At 37.3% G+C, this 24,611-nt stretch overlaps 1 protein-coding gene across 2 annotated transcripts in view; it reads right to left on the bottom strand.

Moving 5' to 3' along the window:
* KHDRBS2 (KH RNA binding domain containing, signal transduction associated 2) overlaps nucleotides 1-24,611 on the bottom strand; it is a 597,540-nt gene that overhangs the window by 159,845 nt on the left and 413,084 nt on the right. For both annotated transcript variants that reach the window (XM_054195575.1, XM_054195574.1), the window contains exon 4: nucleotides 15,586-15,732. In XM_054195575.1, coding sequence (XP_054051550.1) covers nucleotides 15,586-15,732 — 147 coding nt within the window. The remainder of the gene's footprint in view (nucleotides 1-15,585; nucleotides 15,733-24,611) is intronic.

The raw sequence follows: 24,611 nt of genomic DNA, 5'->3' as shown, positions 1-24,611 counted from the left end.
GTGCTTATTCCTGACTTTTCACCACCCCCACTGTTCTAACCCTCCCCCCATACCCCTGGCCTTGCTCAAGAAAATATGGCAACTGCTGTGTGTGTTTTTGGGTTTTTTTTTAAGTTTGGAAATTTTACAGTTAGGGTCAGCTATTTCTCAACCAACATGCATGAAAAGTTGATGTCATGCTGGCCTTCTCACAACATCTCTGCAGGTATTGTGACATTTTAAATAGTTTAATAGCAATGAGCAAAAGTTCAAATGGAAAATTGGACTCTAGTTGGTCTGTCAATCTTAATGAAATTAAAGCTATTAATATTCCATCAAAAGTGTGAGCATGCTGTAATAATTGATCATAATTTCTCTTTGAAAGAAAGAACATGCAATGCTTAATATATTAATGGCAATGTGTAATTTTTATGTGGAGTTTACCAGTTGTTGCATATGCCCTCCTATGAAATGCTTCCATCACACTTAAATGAAAAATATAAAAATAAAAAAAAATATAAACAAGTATTGTTTTCTTATAGACTTTGGAATTAATTTTTCATAACTAAGAGAATTAGAAATATTTATGCCACAGTTGACTTAGAAGCTTACTTTTCCTGAAAATTTAAATAAAATTTAAGGCACCTAAATTTTTCATAGATGCTGGAACCACAAATAGTATCTTTCGACTGCTATTCATATTTTTTTTTTAATTAATTAAATTTAATTGACTTTTCTTTATTCGCCTTGGTTTTCCTTTCGCTTTCCCATCCTGTTATTTTTACTTTCTCCATTCTCCTATGCCTTATATGTGGTCCCATCTTAAGATGGGAGAGATGGGACAAACATCAGATTAGAGGATTCCAATGAGAAGCATACTGGTGGGATCTAGCACAGTATGTAATGGTACCCAAACCAACGTGCAGAGAAGATCCCTTTTTTAAGCACTGTCTAGTGGGAAAAGGGGAGACAGGAAGACGGTACTTTACTTCAAGGACAATGTTCACAAGAGAAGATTCAGGCCCTCAGATAGTAGAAGTTAGAGCTTTCTTCAGGCAAAGGATGGAGTATAGGTGTGCATGTGTTACAGACCACTTCATCTGTGCCAGAAAACAAAATGTCCCTTAAACTTCTGCTCTCACTATGCAGGAAGAAAAAAATGTATGATGGGACTGACTTCATCCTGGGGATATCTGCTAGACATCATAACATGCAACTGAAACGAAATTATAATGCTGCTAAAACAGGCTTGGTTGTAATTGCTTAAAGAAAAGTCTCAGTTCAGTGTAAAGCAAGTAAGTAGTGAAACTACGAAACTACTCTGACAGCGTAGCCTCAACTTCAGAATTAGTTGATGCCTGGGTACACACTGATCTTGATATGTTTTTTTGTGATTTTGTATCAGGAATACATTCAATATTTTTAAAGGGTCATCTTTTTGAAACTTGAGTTGTTCTTGGCATACCTGTCTGGGAATGTGAGTCTGCAGCCAGAAATGTTATTGAAAGCTGGGAGCTGTTGAAGAGCATCTAGCAGGCTGCCCACATAACCCAAATGCCACAGGTATTAAAACGGCGGCACTGGGCAATAAGCTATTTAGGTTAAATGCCTATGTCAGAACAAAAACAACATAAAAATGACAGTAAGAAGGATGGACAAGTATTTTTTTAATGTTGGTGACTAATAATGGAAGCAAAAGATATCAGTGAAATGAGAGCGAGCAGTATGATTAAGGGCAAATACAGGCATCTGGAAATAAAATATGATTACTCCCTTCAGTTCTCCCCCACCCCACTCCAAAAAGTAGGTCAAAAAGAGTTATGTTTCTAGATGAAGTTATAAAGACTGTTACAGAACACAGACACATTTAACTCATGTTTCAGTTCTGTACTTGCAATGAAAATTGAGGTTTTATTTATCCCACCTGACGCGGCTAAATTACTATCACAAATCTACATGGCTCTTCTGACTACAGGGTCAGGATTCAAGAGTTGACATGAGAGAGCAGTCAAATAGAAAAAAAAGCCTTATGAAATGAGGCTTAACAACAATATTCTCTTTACTGAAGAACTGGTTTGAGGAAACACCTGATTTCTTTTACACCGTCTCTCTCTGAAGACCCAACGGGAGAACCGATAGCTGGAAAGAGGAGGACGTGCTTTTAATGTGGCAAAGACACAGAACTACTGACTGGAAACTGAATTTAGGGGCTAAAAACAACCAACATTGAAAACAGACATAGTTTCCTATCAGTAAGGGTAATTAAAGCTTAGGAGGAAGATTATGAACTCCAGATCATCCGAAGCACATAAAGTGAGACTTGGTATCTTTCTGAAGCATATATTTAATACAGTTTTTAGGAGAAATTCTACTGCCTGTGTGGGCTGGGGCTTGAAGCGAAGTTGTACTTTCCAGTTTCAGAACCCGTGAATCTATACATTCTCTCTCAATTTCCTCTTCACAAGTTCTGGGGACACAGAACTGCCTAGATTATTCCCATTGTGCTCAATACATGCCTAAAGAAGGTATGTGTAAGTTGCTTGGAAGAGTCAAGAAGCTTTTCTGACCCCAATACAGACGCATTCTTTCCTATCCTTATAACTATTTTCTCTAGAAATACTTGTGAGCCACAAGAACTCTGCCACCCTTAGAGACAGGACATCAGTCAGTTTATGCTAGTAGAGAGAAATCTCTCAGGTGCATCGCATAATGCTTCTCTTGCACGCAGAAGAAAAACTGCCAGATTTAGTAACAAAAAGGGATTCTCCCTCCCTTCCTGATTCTCGCTTTCTGATCAGACTGGTTGTAAAGATTCATTTTTTCCATAAATAAAAGTCCTCAGCTGCTCATTCAGGTACTTTCCCTCACCTGCTGCGGGTGCAGGGCAGTAGCAGAGGACTTGTCACGCAGGGTGACCTGACAGCAGGATGTGCAACAAAATCTGGTTTATGGGTAGCCGGACGAAGTCTAACAGCCGAACATTATACAATAATAGACTACACTATATTATAGTAATATACTTTCTAGTAAGCATAGTGATATATATCATACAGAAAACAATACATATACTATAATAGTATATAATAATATACACAAACTCAATACAGATTCTCTGTTGCCTCTGCCTTTAAACTATGTAAAATCACTTCTAGCTCAGAACTAAAGGGCTGAAGTACAAGTCAAGATTTAATTGATATACTGTATAAATAGACTTTGACTATGGCCCCTGCATACAGTAATTTACATAAAAACAGGCTAGGGTTTAGCAGAAAATGGAATACATTCAGATTTTGTTAGTTTGCCATTTTAATAATAAGGATATGACTCAGCTGTTTTGTTTGACGTGACACAGCAGAAATTATTTTTTTAAGTGATATTGCAATGTATTATTGCACTACAAAACAAAATGGGCTTTTGCATTCCAGCAGAAAATATGATTTCTGACCATGCAAAAAGTTGAGCTCAGAGTGAAGACTGATTAACCAAATTAAAACAGAGATCTCTTTAGGCATACTGCAACATATTCACACTGTTTGGGAGACAGATGGAGATGGTAAAACCCCATTCTCATGCAGGTATGCAATAACATATCTGGGACTCATACCATTTTATGACATGAATCACTGTAGCACACTGAAGATGCTGTAGTGAAGCAGACTGTCAGGATTCCCATTTCACAAATATTCTTCAGAGCTTTATATCACCTCTGTTTTTAACTGCACCTGCTTTCAGTTTAGTATGCAAGCTCCTACCCTGGATGCAGTTTGTTTTACAGATTGATGTAAATCTATTAAGTGCTTTTCAAAGCAAGATACACAGAAAAGTGTAGACCAGCCGATACCCAAGGCACAATCTGTCTTTCTGATGTGTTTATAGGCAGAAAAGAAATCTCAATTAAAATCAAAGCTAAATCTTTGTTTAATTAAGCATTGGTTCCTTTCACCGATTTTCAACCGATCAGTTTAAGGATAATGACTGGGCAAAGACTATACCGGCCTCTCGTAGCACTGTGTTACATATGTAATTGCTCTTTTTGACATTGAGGGGATTTTCTTAGCCCTCTGAGGTAATAGCTCTGGTTTGCTGAACCTACTATAACGACTGTTATTTTACACCTCTTGATTGCTTTTCCCTGTCTGTTGTAACTTTGTGGCCCACGTGTGTTTGGCACCTAAAGAAATTCTACAGGCTAGGGACTTGTGAGTATATTAAAACAACTCAGAAATGGTCTCTTTAGAAAAAAGCACTATTTATTCACTTCCTCAAAAGTAACAATGATGTAAAGCTATTAATTGTGACTCTAAAAGTAGTTTGTTTTTTTTTCTCTGCAAAGTTCTCCATGACCTTTTGAAGCCCTCACTGGTTGGAAAAAATCACCTTCTGCCTGTGTTTCCCTGCCAGTTTTCCCACTGACAATTCCTGGACAGTATGTGTCTATTCATTTAACCCTAATCTTAGAGCCTAATTAAGAGCCTGGGGTCCGCTACTGTTCAAAATCTTACTTTTGAATTTTAACACAGTTTATAAAAGTGAAGAAACAATCAAAAGGAAAATTCTGAAAAATAAGGACTTTACATTGTTTTCAGTTCCTTCTTGTACTGTCCTTCTCAGGCTAACACTGTGGTAAGCATTCAATATAAACATAAATATAAGTATGTACCTTAACCAGAAACAGCTACAGATCCTGCCCAGCTTGTCACACTGCTTGCTTCCAAAAATTACTCACTTCCTCCAGTCTGTCCCTAAAAACTCGGATTTTCAACGGTGCTGTAACTGAGTTGTTAACTCACCAGGTCATTCACAAGTTATGCAGCCATGAAAATTAGGCTGAAGTTGAGTTATTGTCCAACAGACACAAATCTTGTTCTAGCATGTCTAAGGGAGATAGTTCCAATTTTTTTTCTGTTTCGTTTGTAATAAGTGTAAAAATAAACCGCACGCACCACAGAGTTTTCAAACAGCTGAGAGAAAATGGCAAGCAAGTAGGTAGACAGCAATTGTACTCAAGTCATTTAAATAGGAAATATGAGATACTTCTTCTTGAGCATGCTTTTGTTGACTTCTGCATTTGTCCTCAGCCCTCCTCTCTGAACAAGGTCCTGCCTCCATTCGGTAGTGAAATTCTGCCCCATCATTCCCAACTGACTCCCATTTACAGCTTCGGGTACCAGACTCCTCTCTCCTATTTATCCATAAGGTCTCCAGTTAGCTCTGAACAAAATTGATCGCTAGGGTGTAGTGTGTCATCATGTGACTCTTCAGAAAGAGTGTGTTTCATATACACTGCCTTTTTAAAAAAGGCTTATATACTTATGAGAGTTTCATTTTATTTTAACCTAAGTCACCAACGGTTTCCCTTTGTAGTCAATGAAATATGGGCAGCTCCAGAGAATGATTCCTCTCATTAAAGTCCTTTTCTAGTTTCATTCTTACTTGACCTGGAGGTATGTCTCTCACCTTGGTGTTTCCAAAGTTAAGTGCCTAAACCTAGCAGGGAGGCAGGATATAAGATGCATCCTAGTGCTCAGCATTTTTCACGTTAGTGTAAGAGGGCTGAAGGCTGAGGATGCAGTTTGAGGCACCCCTGTCACGCAAGACACCTCTTCACCTGCTTAATGGCTACGGATTTTGCTACGGGTCTAAGTATTGCACCACCTGTGCCCCTCTGTAGGTCTCACCCAAAGGAACATGCTGTGTTGAGAGAGGAATATGTTCAAATGAAATAATCTAATATCAAGATGCAAATCTCGATCTTCGAAATTTGATACACAAACCAGCTTTGACAGAAAAAGAAATTTCACATACCAGCTCCTTAAGAAAATTGCTACAGACACACCTACTTAGGGAAATTTTCTTATTGAGAAGTTTTGACCCCTGTCACTTACATCATACAAGTGATAGATTTTTACAGAAATGTCAGCTGTCACGAACACAATTAATTTTATCAACAAACCTTCACATCGAATATGAAATCAGATTTGTTGACAAATTTATTTTTGTCAAACCATAAAAACTTCAAAGCAGTGGTTAGATTCCTTGCTTAATTTTTTTATAAGTTGCAATCTTTCCCAACTATTCAGTGAAGGACTGGTGTCAGGTCACAGCAATATCACCACACAGTCATGCTGCTACCCCAAGTTTTTCTTTCACTGGCCATGTTTCTATTCCACTGCTTGTCATTCCAACCCAATTAACTTTTGACTCACTGGTCAACTCCCGCTGTATCTGACAGATGTCCCCTAGTCCTAAAACAGTCAATCCTTCCCAGTTTCATGAAAGTGCTCACCCAGAAGGGTGAGGAAGAAAAAGTTAGTGCCCTTACTGAAGAGCAAATGCTCACATAAGGTCAAACAAAAAACCCCACAAATGAATGAAGTCGTGAATGTCTGGAATGCATGAAAGTTTCAGACAGAGAACACATCTCCTACCTGCCCCCCCCAAATCTAAATACGAGACATGAAGTCATTAGAAACCAGCCTTCGTTAGCTCTGCCGCTCGCAGAACTGCTCTCAGACCAGCACACTATGATCTCTTCTCTGGTTTCCCGCCTTTTTTCTAAACAAGTTTTCTTGAAATTAACATTACTCGACTAGTAACTGCAAAGTATTGCATCATTTCGGTAAGATACAACTACTCCATCCGATATTTTTCCAGCTAAACAGTTGATATTTAAGGAAACATTCTGCTTTTTCTGCATCATTAAAGTTATTCATAAAGTTAATATCTCCAGGGATTGAAGTCTATATCTTTTTCAGGATTCCTTTTATTTCTAATGTTCCTTGAAATCATTTGTATTATCATTGCATTGTTGGCCACATATTTCCTTCACAACTATTCAATTAAATATGGACTTTTTATTTTATAAATTGAATTGCTATTAATCTGCCTTCTGCATCTTTTTCTGATTTTTATACAGTGATTCTTTATAATTTCTTGCCATCCCTTCATCACTGAGGATGCACCAAAACCATATTAAGCTAAAGGTGTTGGTTTTTCTGTAGAAAGCTGTTTTCATAGCCAATTAACAATCTTTTCAACTTGATATTTGAAGGTATTTTTTCTTTAAAAAAATCTCTCATGCCAGTGCAGTTTTGTCATATTATTCCTTGCCATTAGGACACTTTAAACTTTTCAAAACATCAGGAATATATACAAATAGATACCCTTCACTTACTGAAACATTCTCATGTTTGCATATGCCGAATGTGCTCAGGTTGTTTTCCCTGGTCTTGTAGACATCCATTCTGTGGATGAATGTACCGTTATCCTTCATACAGGTTATTTCTGAACAGGTTTATGTCATATAGCATGGCACAGAACAAATGAGACATCCATTTTTAAAGATCTCCATAGATGCAGATCAAAACTCTCATCAGCTGCACCAGAAGTTGTCAAAAGGTAAGAGAAAGCAGCTTTTTGATTAATAATTCTTGCTTTGATTAAAGGAAAAAGAATATTAAGAATAGCTGGGCTGTTTTTATAATTTTCTATTTTCTGAGGGGAAGAGTTTGTTAAGTGATTAAAAAAATCTGTTTTGCCCATCCTAGTTATAAATTATATATATTAAAAAATGAATAGTGATGTGACAGCATTTCATTTAAAGTTATGCAGGACAATAATATCTAAAGTTACTGCAAAGAATTGCTGAAATATCTCATTATACTCAATTACTAGAAATAAAACTGGCAGAAAAAATTGAGTGTTGATAAAAGCAAAATAATGCGCATGAAAATAATTAAACCTAAGTATTGCTAAAGATTAAAATACTGAAAGTAAATAGCTCTAAATTAGTTATTAAGATTCAAGAAAGATGCCCTGGATTTTTTACAAATGCCAGTTGGAAAACATCAAAACAGTGCAAGTGGGAAGAATGGTAGATAGTATTAGGAAAAAACATGACACTAAGCCATAACACAACAGAAGATCCATGTAATTGATGCACTGCTTCCTGGTTACCGAGATGAGGCTACTGTGTGCCATCCCGGCCGCCCCATCCCAACAGAAAACCAAAGGGGTGTGCTAAGGAGAACACAGAAAGACGGGGGAAGGATAGTCAGAGGTATGTCACATGGATAATCAGAGCTACGTCTGCTTCTGTACAAGAAAACATGGAGAGCTTAAAAAGAAACAAATCCAGAACAATGTAAGAGTGAGGATTGCTGTGAGATTATCCATTGCTTTGAGCCATGCAAGAAGATGAGGGCACTCATAAAGTGTTACACAGCTGCCCTCAAACAAACAAGAGTAAATGGGCTTTTGGGTTTTTGATTTACACCCAGTGCATAAAATTAACCGTGAAACTCATTGCCGTCTGATGGTTTTCTGAGGCCAAAAACTTAACTAAGGTTCAAAAAAGAATTTGACAAGTTCAGGGAAGAGAAGAACAATCTACCACAGGGCATAAGGCAAGATAGTCTGGATACGGCCTTGACGAGATTCAATTTTTGATTGCTGGAAGCTGAAAGAACACAACAGAGAAAAGATTACTCTGTATTTGTGCTTTTTCTTTCATGCTTTCCTAAGCAAGCATAACTCGGCATCCTCAAAATTGGCTACACTGACCTTTGCAGCATTAAAAAAAAAAAAAAAAAAAGATAAAAAGTTTACAAATGCCACCAAAACCTTCTCTCTTCCCCCTTTTTTAAAAGCAAACAATGAAACAAAAACCCAAAACAAATCCCAAACCCCAATACACTGCCTGGGTATTATCTGCTTTTCAATTTGAATTAAAGCAGGAAAATAAATTTTTTGTTTGAGTCTACCTCCACAAGTGAATTAAACCTCAAAAATCCCATTGGCATTTTGCTGAACTAAGCAAAACACAATAAAGTAACCTGGCTAAGCCACAAACCAATTCTTTGAAAGAGTCAAAATAAATAAAGAATAATTAATAATAACTAATGTCCTTGCTTTCAGTCTTATAATTATTATCCAAATATTGTCTTTTCTTTCCTCATATTGATGGCTGAAAAAGAGACTACTATATATGATGGAAACACGTAACAATATCTTGCACATTTTTTTTTTCACTACAAAGTAATTATTTGCATGAACAACAATTGTTTTAGATACGCTTTTCATGCCTACTTTTATATAGAACCACGTGGAATTTTGTTTTCAGACCATGAAGTTGCAGCTGCTTCACTGGGCCAAATACCCAGCCTTTGTTGATGAGACGATTGGCCAAATCCGTACTCACACACGCAGCTCTTAAATGAAACGCCAGATGTGTAGGAGGGTCTGGTGGTCCCTCTGAGGTGAAGGGGTTTGTAGAGCCGAATGCACAATACCACAGCCCACTTCTTGCTACATATTACAGACCTGCTATTATGAAACCAGGAGCAATACTGTAGAATTCAAATTTCTCGGCATGAATTTTATCACCTACACCCAAATCATTGCTTCTGATCTGACACTGGTGAAAATCCTACACCCTAGCAAGAGGAAGCAGCAAGACAAGCCTATAAAATTGCTGATGAATACAGACTCACCGAGCAAGCTGTAAATATTTCTTTAAACTACAGCAATGTCTCCATAGTATATTCAGATTAATCATCAGTGTAAAATCCCTGATCAGGTTAATGTCTCCAGTTAATCTGAAAGGCAAAACAAAGGGCTGGCTCTGGCAATAAGGCTGTGCCTTTTATATTGATTCCTTTGTGTGTCAGAGAAAGATCAGCAAGGGATTGCTTTCACAGACTAAATATGTCTCTGGCATATCTAAAAAGGTCTTAATCCACTCAGAGTGGGAGTATCAACCCTTAAAGCACAGTTGAGGCGATGAAGTAGCTATACCGCCTGGAAGCAGCTGGGCAGCTAAGCCTAGGCAGAAGATACTTGTTGGTCTGGCATACCAACAGGCGACCTGCTCATCACGACACAATTTTAAAGATATTTGAGGAATTATGTGCTCTTCGTATTGCTATCCATTTCATAGCTTCGCTGCAGAAAGAAACAGTAGTCTATACTGTGTATCAGTAGCTACATAAAAATTCAGTCAGTTGAGAAATAGTGGAGTTTAATTTTCAATTAAAAAGGCCATTTTAGTGTACATCTCCCCTGCCAAACCTTCACTTTGAGGCATAGCTCTAGGGTTATTTCCATCAAACTTAAAATTTAAACTATGCACGTGCTGCTGCTCAATCGGCCAATATCATGGTTAAGAAAAACTCCAGAGTCTGTCAAGAGTCAAGAACCACTGTCCACAAGCTATGATAACTCTCTTGAGTACACTTGTGTTTTAACATAGTTATAATAATTTGATTTGATAAGTAACATTTAGGGAAAAAAAAGCTGTGAACAGGTAAAACTCTATGACATTTTGGGTCTTGATGGAATCTCTGAATTTTTTTTCTTGATTGTCAAAACCTGTGTGTGAAATTGCAGGAGACGTTGCACACTGGGAAAACCAGAACACAGAACAACTGAAACAGCTGCTCAAATAATTTTCTTATCACAGTTTTTAAACAATTACGGTAGTAATTATTTATTATCGCAAGTATCTTTGCAGAATGTGCAAGTATAAATTATTATTTACTTTGACAGGTATAAAAGATGTCTCTTTTAGAGATGGAGCTGTGCCACTGCTCACCATCATAGTCAGGGAAATATTTTGCCTGTTGAGGTTCTTTGAAAAAAGACAAAAAGACTGAATCCTCCCCCCCGCAACAGTATATCTTATTTAGAAACAAAAGTAAGATTACAAAACCACGGAGTGTGAAATGGTATGTAAATAGAGATTTCATATTATACTGTAGCACAGAAGAAATTCAGATGGCTAATAAAAAAATGTCAAAATAAATGTCATATACCTACCCATACTTGTTATAAACCAGTCAAAGCCATGTTGTGACAAAAAATTGCCACCGTGTGTTGTATATACTACAATATAGCCACCACAACATGGAATAAGTCATCATTAGTAACTTTGGTCTGTAGTATATACGAGTTGTTATACGTATATATTTATATATATATAAATGTATAGTTGAAGTAAAAAAATTCATTTTGAAACATTAGCTAGAGAAAGACCTTCAAGGGATTAAACTCTACTGTAAGATTATTTAATTGTTCCAATGAAACAAACTGGGAAAGTTTGTTTTCAATTCCCCCCAAATCTCAATTTTTTCATACATACTTCTGGTATGAATAACTTACAGTATGACGTTAGTAATGTTTTATTTCACTGAAAGGCTCTTTTTCCTCATTAATTTTCCATCTCTAGTTAGGAAGACTGAAGAACTCATGCTGGAAGCTGGATCAGTGATAACACTTACTATTCTTAAATGATTGGTAAGAAGATTATTTTAATCAATGGTATGGAGCAAGATGAGATTTAGGCACCTACAAGAAAGTCTGGAAGACACTGTACTCTGAATTCACAACAACAACAACATAAAAACGTGCATTCACCTGCTGCCTTATCATGCTATTTCCTAATAAAGGAATCTGATCTGATTTGATATCAGGCTATTTCCTAATAAAGGAATCTGATCTGATTTGATCCAATCTGATAAACAGCCTCAGAAAATTCCGAAGGGTACCGGCAGATAATCATGAGCAATCGCTCATCAACTGGACTGCATTAAACGACCACGTGTTTACTCCCAGCCCTTGAGTGGTGCCAATATGCCTCAATTTAAAGCAGACACAAGTGGTTAGCAAAATGTATGCAAATAAGTTGAACAGCAGCTCTTAAAGTGGTAATTGGTTCGATTTCTGATCATCTGACCGCACAGTTGTAAACAATCTTTTTAAAGCGGTTGTGTCACTGCAGCTGCAACCTGCCCTCTACATAATAGCTCCCTAATACAGAGCACTCACACATAAAATGAATGATCAGTATCTGCTTCCCGCCTCGTCCCAAGGGATGCTAACCATGTCAAATAAAAATGCTCTGCTTAAAGGGATAAAAATGGTTATCAGAAAAAGATGTAGCATGTGTTAGGCAGCACAGACTCCTAAAGATGGCATAGCCCCTTACTATATGGAAATAATAGCTTGGTCAGAAAATATATTTGTATGTTTGGATGTAAATCAGAATGATATCATCATATCTGATAAGAATGATATAGCATTTCATTACTCATTAATGGTGAAGAAAGTTTCAAGCATTTAATACATATGAACCTTTTAAAATAAGCTATTTCCCCCCCATATTGGCCATTTTAAACATCTCCCCTTCCAGTTCACTAACCCTACATGCCACTCTGAGGCACTGAGATATAACATCAGCCTTAGGTTCCTCAACCAGACCTAGGTCCCCGGCAGATGGGGTCAGAAGTATTTGGCAGGCAGATTCCTATGAATTCTATTGAATCTGTGTTGGCCACAGAGGTGAATCTGCAAAACACATGTCCTCCTCCTATGTAATCCTACTGTTTGTTCTTTCCACATAGCTAATACTGGATAACTTATATTACATTAAAGTCAGTTTCAAATTTGATTTTTACCCTAAAATCTTGACTTGGGGGAGCACATTTCGGTTTTTATTTTTACTAGGTTGCCAAAAAAAAGAAAAAGAATAGTGGAGCTGGTAGTTGTGTTTCAAAACCCTGAGGTATTAATCCTTTTTTCTTATTCATAGCTCTTTTGATCATATTTCCACTATATTCAAATTTTCATATTGAAAGTAAACATCAAAATAAAACGGAGCATAGTATCTAACTAGTAATTGGATATAAGAACCCCCCAAAAGCCAAAGTTTTGCATAAATCTCACAAAAGATCTTGCAAAGTCTGCTGCAAAACAAATCTTATCCACCAGTCAGCAACGCCCCGATGGTAGCTCCCATGGAGACCTCAAGCCGTTTGCAAAATGGAAGCAGCAGACAGTAAATGAAGCGGCTTGGCTTTAAAAGTGTGTCGGCCGGCAAACTGCCGAAGGCTGCAGACATTGGGCGTTCAGTCATTCCCTGAAATGCCTGTTGGAGGGATCCCAACGCACCCCCTGAGGCCGAGCCCACTGCAGCTTTGAAACCTGCTAACATGTGGCACAGCCACTGTAAATAGCCGTACTTAGTCTCCGCCTCTGCCTTGGAGGCAAAATCTTCACTAGTGAAAATTTTTATACTATTGGGCAAGGTCAAAGGTGGTAATTAAGTAATTGCATTTAAATCAAAAGTCTTTGTTCACCAAAATTTGCTTCAATTAATGAACATTTTTTTTCTCAGTCCTATTCTACATGTTTCTCTTTTCCTATTATTATGTTCTCTAGACATTTATTTAAAAATTCAGTCTCATTAAAACTTATGCATAAAGTATAAAAACATTCTTCCATCTTACTGACACAACCAGTGTAATTTCTGAGGGCAATATTTCACTTAAACTTCACAAAATTCATAAGCAATGTGAAAACTCATTTGAATAGTTTATTACATCCTTGATTTGGTATAAATAAAACTGTTAGATTCTACTGCTTTCATCCCTGTCATGCAATTCTAGTATTCACTGCGGCAATAAATTAGGTCTTATAAACAACAAAACATCATAAAACAAATTCAAGATATGCTGTAAATAGGGAACAAAAAGGAAATTATCCGGTGCAAGCTTTTTGAGTGTAAACCCCTTGACACATGTTATAACCAGCCAGTTAATAATTGCTTTGTAAATTGTTGTAAATCTGAAATGAAGCAGAGGGGATAAAACTAACACACAAGTCATAAAGTACAATTCTTACTTGTTTGGAGTGATTATTGCCGCTGCCAACCAAGTTCAAAATCTTGTAACAAAGAACCTGGTTTTATATATCCTCCAGTGTAGCTATTATACTTGTGCTGGAAAATACATATAATCCTTATCAATAAATAATGTGTCACACAAAATATATGCTTGCACAGATGCTGAATATTTACAACAGCAACATGCCACAAATTTTAACACCAGTGTCATCACGCGCTGCTCTCTCTCCCTTACCACCCAGAGCAGATTTCTCCAGCTGGACAGAATACGCAATGGCTGTTAAAAAACCAGGGGGCACAGGAATCGGTACCCTCATCACTGCGTAATGCTATAATGCAGGAGCTCTCTTCCAGAATAAAAAGGATGTACAAAGATAACTTTAAACAGGAACCTCTTACAGAAACAAATTGAAGTTCGGCAAATTCACTAACAACTGGAAATGAGAGTTATCCAAAGGAGAGAGACTGGCAATCTTTGTAATTAGCCCGGTTACCATATCCAGGTGTAACACTCCAGACTTTTCAGGAACATGACACTTAACTATAAATTTTCTTCCAGTGTTATGGGTTGGTGGATCTTTGCCCTTAACTTGTACCCAAAATGTCATTCCACATTATGTTGCCAGGATTATGACACTGACCTTATTTGTCCCTTGTACTGTATGTTCAACACAGAGTCAGAAATGATGAAAAAAATGCTCTATTCTCTCATGGTTACTTCCCAGAATTTGAAATAGCATTTTATTACCAGTGTTCCCAAACTGGAAGCATAAGGGGATGGAAAGGAAGAATCAGAAGGAGTCAACTTGTTTAAAATGTAGCTCATTTATGGGCACTCACTTGGTGCCAATAAACTTTATTATTTAAAACAAATATCCAGCTGTTTATTTTTAACATTTTTAAGTTACCTTTACTTAAGTTAATTTTAAGTTAAAGTTCTGCCATGCAAATATGCACATGCCTCACCTGAACATCTCTTATCTTGGCTTCATATTCCTCATAATAAAAAGGCATTCATTGAATCCTTCCATTATTATCAAGAGATATGAACAGTTATTGCACTTCATTTTTTTATCACAAATAGAAACAAGCTCCCATTACATTTTTTTTTAGGAATGCAAGTTATGAACATTTTTAGAGGGCTAAATAGTCTCAGGATAGACCTCAGACGATAACTCACATAATTCTAGTACTACACAAAGCAACCATTACGTAGCATTTAGTATGCATATGCTTAAATTCTAGGGCAAATTTTAAGTATGAAAATATAATGGAATACTGTATAGACGTGGAGAAAATAAATTTCAGAGAGTCTGATGGAAAATCAATAGAAAAAAAGGTAAGTATTTCAGAAAGTGATATAGTATATTAGTATAGTATAAATCAAATGGAAAAGTTCCCCACTTCAGGATATGTTTCTGTGCTCTCCTAGCTGATGGAGGATTGCTAAACTGTGGTCTGAGTCATGACGAGCTGCCTGAACAGAAATGCCTGAGGAATGTTTTGCTCATGCTGTTTGTCCCACAAGAAATTCATTAACTTCATTAGCAAGCTATTTAGGTAAGTCACTACATATACAAAAATTTTTTTAGACTTGAATATTCAAAAAACTTGAAAGTGTACTCCCATAGTAATGACTAATGTCTGCAACCAGAGAAAAAGTAATCCACCCTTCCCTCCAAAAACCAAGAAAGAAAAGCAAAAAACAATGACAAATGGAAATAATAAAACATCTAGAAAATATATCAGGCGATCAACTATGACAATTAATGGCCTGCTTGGCATCTCCATGAGATGAAACAACAAAAGATGAATGTTCAACAGAACTTTTTTTTTTTTTTCCCGTTAGATAAAAGTCCTTAAAGAAGGCACAAATTCAATGCAGCAAAACCATAACCAGTCACAGAAGAATGCTATAAGCCACTTACGGGAACGAGGAATTTTTTTATTTCTTCCAAGGCATGACTCATACGAGAATATGCTTCCCCAGGTGGAGCAAACACTTCAATTAATACGTGAAGCTCATCACTCAAGTGTGCGTATTTGGCTTCTCCACTTTTCCTTAGTTCTTCCTCCTACGAAAAAAGGGTGTTTTTTTTTTTTAGAACTGGGAATCTACTAATTTTGCATTGATTTAGCATTTACAGAGAACATGACGGAAGGACATAATACAAGCAGACTTCTAAACCCTTTGAGAAATAAAAGTCTAGTACAAGCCACTTAAAGATTTAAAAATCAATTTTGAGTGTTTGAATGATAAAACCAGCATAATTATCATCTACAACAGATTTTAATCAGCACAGTGAAAAATGCTAAACACTCCAGAAGCTAGTACTGAAATATTAAATCCATAATGGAAAAGCTGCATTAATCTGTCTGAATTTTAGCTCTTCACAAAAAAAACATTAAAATATTAAGATCCATTTAACCATTTTGGAGCACCTTAACAAATGCTCTTGTTTATTAAAGTCTTTAAGTTACTTAATGAAAATCTGAAGGCTGTACATTTTAGTATCGCTGAAGGAGAGTATGCCCTAGTACTTGAGGCCTGAGTTTCAGTCCCAGTTCTGATGTATGGTACCTATGCAATCTAGTGTACACTGGTTAAGATGGTGATTCACCTCACCTAGATTTATCTTGACAATCTTTGGGTCCCAGTTTTCCAGCTATAAAATAAGCCTAATAATCCTGCTTTATGTTAGAGTAATGCTCTGAAACGTCAATCCGCTTTCTTATACAAGGCTTTGAGATAGTGAATGTAAATTGTAACACACATTCATAGTAGTTACCTCTGCATAAAGAGCAAAGATATAAAATACTGATCATGTTAATGGCATTGGCTATGACAACATAATGAAAATTTTATGTCATTACTACACAAGACAGCAATAAGTAATGCTGAAGAAATGATGAGTTGAAAACTCAGTTCTCAAAAATATTTTGAGAAATGTAATTTTGAAGAAAATATGTATGTATATCTGCATTTTATAGATGGAAAACATAATCACAGAAAAAGAAGTAAACTAATTTGCTTAAAATTGGCTAAGAAATTATACCTTTTTAGTAGTATATACTAAAATAATACTTTGTGAACATTTAGATATCTAAGATAAAAATTGTAACAACAGATTACAATACTTATTTACTTAGCTTATTTAATTCTGCATTAACTTCACTTATTTTAGCCTTGCCTGATTTACACCATTGCTTGACGCCAAAAATGTCTGCACAATGCCATTCTTCAAACATTATGCATACAATTAATTTTATCTACAGTAGAAGATCCAGCCCCAAGGACTTTCTGATTTTTCACAGAATACACAACGGTTACATCCTTTAGCTCCAGAGCGCTAGATCTGACTCCATGATAAGTCAAGGTTCTGCTGATGATGATAAAATCATAACTCAATAAATTATGATCCATCATTTTATTTTAAAAAGTTGAAAATTTACATAATTGTTTTCAACTAAAAACTAAAAATTAAGATAAGCAGCACAGATGGTAGAATATTTTTATCTTTACTGTTAAAGTATCTTTGGCATTTTAGCTTATCTTTGAAATCTCATTGAAATATCCATTAGAACCAGAGCATAATATGACAGTCTATCGTGAGATGTTACAGTACTTTTTAGTCTTATGGAAATAAACATTTGATTGCAGCTTCTGGAATAATTTGACAGGAAGTATTTCAAAAGAATTAAGTTTTAATAGTTATAAAGAGACATCCTAGTAATTGCAGAAAGTTTATTTTTTACAGTATTACTTTTTTAAGATTCTTAAGATTTTTTTTCTTAAGATTTTTAAGATTCTAAGATTTAAGTTGTCTTTTGGGAGAAGACTACCAACGAACTACAGAAAAAAATATAAACTGAATCTTCTTTTCAAATGTAGAAAGAGTAACAAATAATGTTTGGCTCATTATTTTGATGAGAATTTTGCACAGATAGGACATCAGCCACAAGATTTTATAATGCAGACCCGTCTTACAGAAATTTAAGTATATGCTTTTATGGTGGTAACAACAGTGACAATGTTTCTCTTTTATTTTCTTGACAAACTCAGGAATTCCTAAAACACATGATTTTATAACCTTCCTTCTCAGTTCAGCACATGCTTTCTGTCACTACTCAGCAGTCATTTCTATAGCTGTTGGAAACAGCCAGCTAGGACCGCGAGATCCTCAGCATTTCTTTCTGAGGATGTCTAATGACGTTTTTTCTTGTAGAATGCATAGGATAAAAGACTAAATTTTCACATTTACCTCTTCCCACAGCAGGGTAAAATGTCAGAGAAATGCTTCTTTTATTGCAAGTGTGTGTGTTGATACAGAGAAACTTAAATCACTTCAGGAAAAATATGGAAGAGTAAGAACTAATAGACCATGTGAGCACTGTACCAAGCTTTGCTTTCCAAAACCAGTGAATATGACTGAGTATTTTAAGACCGTATGTAGCCTTGCATTTAATTGTATGTCAGGTATCGGGCTGCTAACAAACAAAACAACAGACATAACTCACACTGTCGAGGAGACACTCGTTGATAAGGCAGTTTACACCCACTGGCAGGTAATACAGCTTTCCAAGTGCAGGAAGGATGAACGGGCTCTCCCAGGAGCACGTGAAGTTGGACAACACCTTTGTAAGTCTTCATTAGCAAGAAGCACAGCCCAACTGCAGAGCAAAACGGTCAGTGCCGCAGACCCAACATCCACATCTGCATTTAGGATGACAGCACGACTCCTTCTCTAGCACTTCAGTGGGTTTTGCTTCCTGCTAGTTGTAGCTGTAGCATGGTTGCACAAAGCTGAGTTCCCATTAGAAGACAGAGAACCTTTCTGGAGCCAAATTTTGGTTTAGTTTAGAGCCTCTCCTCTAAACTGCGCTTCTGATTCAAACTGAAACACTAATGAACAAACACCTCATGACATACTCGTAAGAACCGAGACGGATTATGAGTCTTCCTAGCATCTGTTACATGAGTGGCAAAATGAGTGACAGTATCATAAATCCATCTTATATGGTATTATTTATAAAGTTATCTAGGTGCTGTTGGCCTTGCAAGACTCTGTACCCCCAAAGGTCTCTAACGCACCAGTCCAATTACCTGCGGACTTTGTCTGTTTCTCATACAATTCTGCCTTAACCACCTGTGTTGTCCAGCTATTCCCCATGGTGCTGTCTGGAACTTTTGTCAGATTCTCACAGCTTTATATGGTCTATGATTTCCCGTGTCACGCCCAGCAGTTTTCCAGACCCTATTGAGCTCGCACAGCCTTGGCCTGGGTATACACAGCAGTCCAGTCATTCGCCCACAGCCCTAGCACGGGAACTGTAACTGCTTAAGCCTACTCCCGTAGACATGAACTGCATCGCAGTGAAAAACAATGTGCATTGAAAGCCTGATGGATTCACTGTAGACAACTACTCTGAAAACAATCAAAATGCAGGTAAGTCTTAGGCGCTGGATCTGAGGAGGAAACCCCAGACCCGGGACCTGATCAGTTCTGATTTATAAAATGAATGGAATAGATTCCATGGGGTTCTGGGTCAGTGATGGCAATCTCTCTTAGTACTGACCCTCAGGTTAATAATATGCTTCTTATTTACTGCATGGTGATGATGTTTAACTCCGCTGTGGGTTGAGCACAGCAGAGGAAACACACACCGTCCTCCAGAGACGACTGTCCCCTTGTCCTGATCCTTTTGCACTCCCTTCTGCATGCCAATTCCTTTCATCTCTCAAGACTGACGGTACTATATTCCATACCCAAACCCAGCTCCTCTCATGCTCTGTACTTCAGGCCTCCGTCATCCTCCTCTGCTGCCTTACAGCATGTCTGCCACACGGTGCTGAAGCCCACCCGCCCTTAACCTGATGCGTAGCTCCATAACCCACTCCCTCATGAAAGATAACAGATATTTTCAAACACTTTATAATTTCCAGTTGACCAAAGCAGGGAAAATGAATTATAAAACTCTATAGCAGAAATTTGAGGAATACTGACCTCCCCAAAAGTGAAGCATGTGAGTGATAAGAAAGAACATAAAGGCCAAGAAAAGCAATGAAATTATCTCTGGAGGACAAAGCAGCCTTACCATTTTAAAAGGATGTCTGCTGACAGAGAACTGATTTCTGTCTGTAACCCCGGCCAAAAGGCTTGAATAAAACTACTGGAAGGAACTTGAAAGAACAAATGGAGTTTGCATAGCAAACAAAATTACACAATCCAGATTGATGAATAAAAAGTGTCCTCATAAAATTGAAATAACAGAATATCCGAGAATAATAGAAAAGAAACCTGCAGCAGGAATTGCGGAGATCTCAGAGATAGATTTCGTCAATGCAATTACATAGAACTTCCTATAAAGTAACAAATACAGCTATGAAAAGAAACAATGAGTACTTGAAAAAGAATATGAGAATTGCAGTGGATTTCATATCTTGCAAGAAGTGGCAAATAAAACCAAAAAACAGAGACTAGGCAAAGATGATAATCACAGTGCTATTACTGCAGACGCATTATTAATAAGATCAATGGACAATTCTACAGGAGAAAAACAATGAGCATGCAGTTTGGCAAATGCAAACCTATTAATTTTTAATCTGGACATAAATGCAAAAATGAAGATGTTGTCTGCAACATTGGTTATAGTAAAAGTAACAAGTGAACCGTACGGTAACAAGTAAATCAGAATAGAAGTAATTTCTTGGTGGTACCTGTTTTGGGGTTAAAAAGCTTTCAGGTCCTAAGTCAGTGGAGAAACAGAGAACAAAAAGAAAAAAAAAAAGAGGAACAATCTGAGAATGGATGAGGTGGAATGGAACAGTTTTCAGCAGAGTACAGAGTGAAGCTAAAAGAGCTTAGCATCCCTTGACTCTTGCTTTCAAATCAGTTATTCTCGCTCCAGGAAGAAGAATAAAGAAGATGGAGATGGTGAGTACATGAGGAGAGCCCCCACAGCAGCGCTAAGAGTGGGTGTGCAACACCTGCGGTCAGTCACAGAGACCCCATAATGAAACACAGGCACATAGAAAGAACACTGCTTACAACAGAGGAAATTTTTGGAGACACAGGTGACAGCAATTATTTTTCTATAGTCGATGCATCATTAAAATTCTCGTAGTTACTTTGGTGAAACGGAGCAGAGATTTGTGTACGTTCAGTACCGCCTTGGGCAAACAGGCCCTTCAATTCAAGGGTGCTTTATTCCCTGATGCTTTTCATAATGAAATACATCAACATCTTAATGGCAAAGAGGTACTAAGCTGTACCTACATCATATTTTTGTTTAGATAGGTGAGAAAAAAAACAGTGGTACCAGACAAATCAGTGGAAGAAGGTGATGATAACACAACCATTGAATCACTATCGACAGAGCCTGAATACCTGGGGTGAATGTCAAATGAACAAAAAATACAAATTCTGCGAAAGAAAATAAATGTTTAGGAGAAAGGTTAACACATTAAAGTGGTGTGTGCCAAAACTGAGGCTACGACCAGTGACCGCCGTGACCAATGACTAATGATCTATGTATAAATGACCTACCAGAAAGCAGAGATAGAGTTCACGAACCTAGAAATTTTTCTACTCTTGTATAAATCTAAACCAGAATAGGTAAGAGGGTCATTAGACAACTGCTGCTAGAAATAAACAAGCCAAAGATGTTCAATGAATATAAAGAATGAATTGCAAGTTTGCAAAGCTAATGTAGGAAATTAAAGATCCTCAAGAAATTACCTTATCTAAGGAGTCTCCCTAAGAATATTATGTTCATCTTAAAACTTATGATCACAACTAGGGATCACTGCGTTCAGGGTGCCTTCAGATTCAGCAAGACGACTTTGCCATAATTAGTGAGTACCAAATGTCATGTCATTTTTTATGAGAGGGTAATTACCAATTTGTTGCAACCAAGTTACAAAGTAGGTTGTTTGAACTCCCATCAAGCTGTTACACTCTTACTATGGGCAAAACCATATCTTAGACGAAGTCTTTTTTTTTTCTTAATGAAGTTTTAAAAGTCTAATCAAAGAATTATTAGTAGTCTAGTTCCATACTAACACTTGCAGCTCAAATTCCATGCAGGTAAAATGACATATACACAAACATTCTAGTGTCTGACCCTTTCCCTGGTGTTACATTCGCTCTTCCACTGTCCTGGGCGGTCCTAAGGTGAATGGCTTCAGCTAGCTGCGGGGGGTCATTGCTGGGACCTGGCAGTACCTTGAGTCCTTTGCTGCAGGATGTGTAATACCAATGGTGGTAATTTCTTCAACCTCTCTCCAGGAAGCATTTGGAGTGATTCTTAGGTTTGTAAACCTGCTACATAAATTGCTCTTTCTCCATCATTTTGCAACTCCAATCCCCATCCAAATTCACGATATATTTTAAGTTTTACATATGCTATGTACTTTTTCTTTGCCTTCTTTGTTACTCATGAAGTGATTTATGTTACTCATAAAGTTATTTAGACCAGGTCAGATGGAGTAACCTGGTCTAGTTGAAGGTGTCCCTACCCATGGCAGGGGGATTGGAACTAGATGATCTTCAAGGTCCCTTCTAACACAAACCATTCCATGATTCTACGATTTTGCCCAGCTCCCGAGGTTGCACTCCTTTAATGACCAGTAACTGACCTTGACGCCATGTTCTTATAAACAGCACTCGAGCCCTCCTCATCATCCCGTGCCTTTGCTTTCAAGGCCTCCACCTCCATCCCACCCCTGTACTCCCCTATGCTGCAGTTTTATTCTAGGGCCATAGCAGCACCCTCTACACAGAATAATGACTTATTATCGCTATCTATTAGTTAAAAATATAGTACAAATCTAGGCAAAAGCTAAACCAACATAGGTAAGAATCACTCAAGTATTAGGCGACTGCTGCTAGAAGTAAGCAAGCTCCAAGGGAGCCAGGGGCAGACCAAGGCCAGTCCAGAGGAAGCCAGTCAGGTCCCAAGCCCTTTGCTGCCTCTGCACAAAGCCTGCAGCCTGCGACAAGTGATGGCAACACCACCATTTTCTGGGACACAGGGGTACAAGTGTCAGTAAAAGAAAACATAAATTACTGCCTTTGCTGAACAGGTCTGAAAAACACTCCTGGGATACAGAGATTGTTTTTTCAGCTATAAATGTCTAATTTTCATCCAAAATACATACCTGGATGAGGCCTGCTGCTTTCAATGCATTCCCTAGTTCAATCACCAGATTTGAACGCTAGGTGATACATGTGACTACCTCAGGGTTTAAAATCATCTGGGCTCTGCCACAGTGTGAGCTGTGGCTGCTAGAGCTACTGCTGAGGATGAGTCTCTGCACAAAGCGACCAACACTAATGAGCACAGACCACGTTCCCAAACCTCACCATCACTTTTGGAAGGGCTCCTCGCTATGATACAGGGCTTTGTTCAACTACACCAGGCTGCTGACAGTCAAGTGCCAAATCTACACATTCAAAAGGATAAATACAGTTATTTAATGATTAAAAAAAGTAAGACTAGAGAGATTTTATAATGGCTGATGACACTGTAAGAACTTTAAGAGCTTACTGTGTCAAAAATAAAGCCTGTGGCACAAGAAAGAAAGACCCTTTGAGCAAAGCAGTCATAGCTTTGTTTACACTGGTCAGAGGAAAACGTACTTTCTTTTCCTCTGCTGTCATTCTTACTGTCTGGAAATCATTTCAGTTGTTCTATTACATCTTTCTAGATCTATTTATTTCATTGTGTTTGAATTGTGTAACCAAGTTATCTTGGTTTTATAAATTTTAATCTCTTTTTTTCAGAGACAGAGATACAAATGTTATAAACACTAGAAAGCTCTGCTAATTATTTAGGTAATTCAAAAAGCTAGCTGATGACAAATTATCAGACATGTTGAAAAGAACTGTATTTATGCTAAGAACTCTGTACACTGACAATAATAGTAGGATATTTATTTATCTACAATTCTTATTCTTCAGGGTCAATTATTCTTCAGGAAACATTCATCTTGATATCTGTGAAGTATAAAGAGTGTTCGCAAAAGCCGTGTTTAATCAAAAAGAATATTTGCCATTAAAAATATACAAACAGGAAAAGTTAAATTCAATATCTATATCCTCTTTTCCTCTTTTTTTTTCCTTTCTCTGTCATTACATTCATTACTATTATTGGTCCTATGAGAACGCAGCATTTTCTCCAAGAAGTAAATAGACAGAATATTTGTATCATAAGATTTGCAAAGGGCTTTCTGTCTTTTAAGTTTTCGACACTCTTTTAAGTTTTTATTTTGACACTGGAATAGGCTGCCCAGGGAGGTGGTGGAGTCACCATCCCTGGATGTGTTTAAGACTCGTTTAGATGTGGTGTTAAGGGATATGGTGTAAGGGAGAACTTTGTAGAGTGGGGTTGATGGTTGGACTCGATGATCCCAAGGGTCTTTTCCAACCTAAATGATTCTACGATTCTATGATTCTAAGTATAGAGGCTTGCATGACAAGAAATGTTTTGAAGTTCTCAAGGTTCTGAATGAATTCTTTTGCTGTGAACTGTGGAAATATATATGGAGTTGAAACATAAGTCAACTATATGGAAATATATATGGAGTCAAGCAGCAGAGGGCTAATTTGTGCACTTACCTTTGACTATGAAAGAAACTGAAGTTTCACTTTGGGAATTCATTTATTTGTATATATAAAACCAATTTCACGATGAAAGCTCCAAGTACACACTTAAAGGTAACTACTTGCTTAACCACCCATTTGATGAAGGATGCTTCCCCAAATACCAGCCTAGAGAATAAATCCACTGATTTGCTCCAGTCCCTAATTGCTATTGTTGGTGCCTACATAAAGACATTTCCAAACCTTTACTGATCTAACTGTGTAGCCTACTTACTCAGCTTATAGCTGCAAAAGAACTAAAACACCCAGGATTTAGGCATGATTTTGATCCTAAACACCAGATTGTGGCC

This window comes from Rissa tridactyla, chromosome 3 (assembly GCF_028500815.1).
Source record: "Rissa tridactyla isolate bRisTri1 chromosome 3, bRisTri1.patW.cur.20221130, whole genome shotgun sequence".
Taxonomy (NCBI): Eukaryota; Metazoa; Chordata; class Aves; order Charadriiformes; family Laridae; genus Rissa; species Rissa tridactyla.
This window is presented reverse-complemented; position numbering and strand designations above follow the sequence as displayed.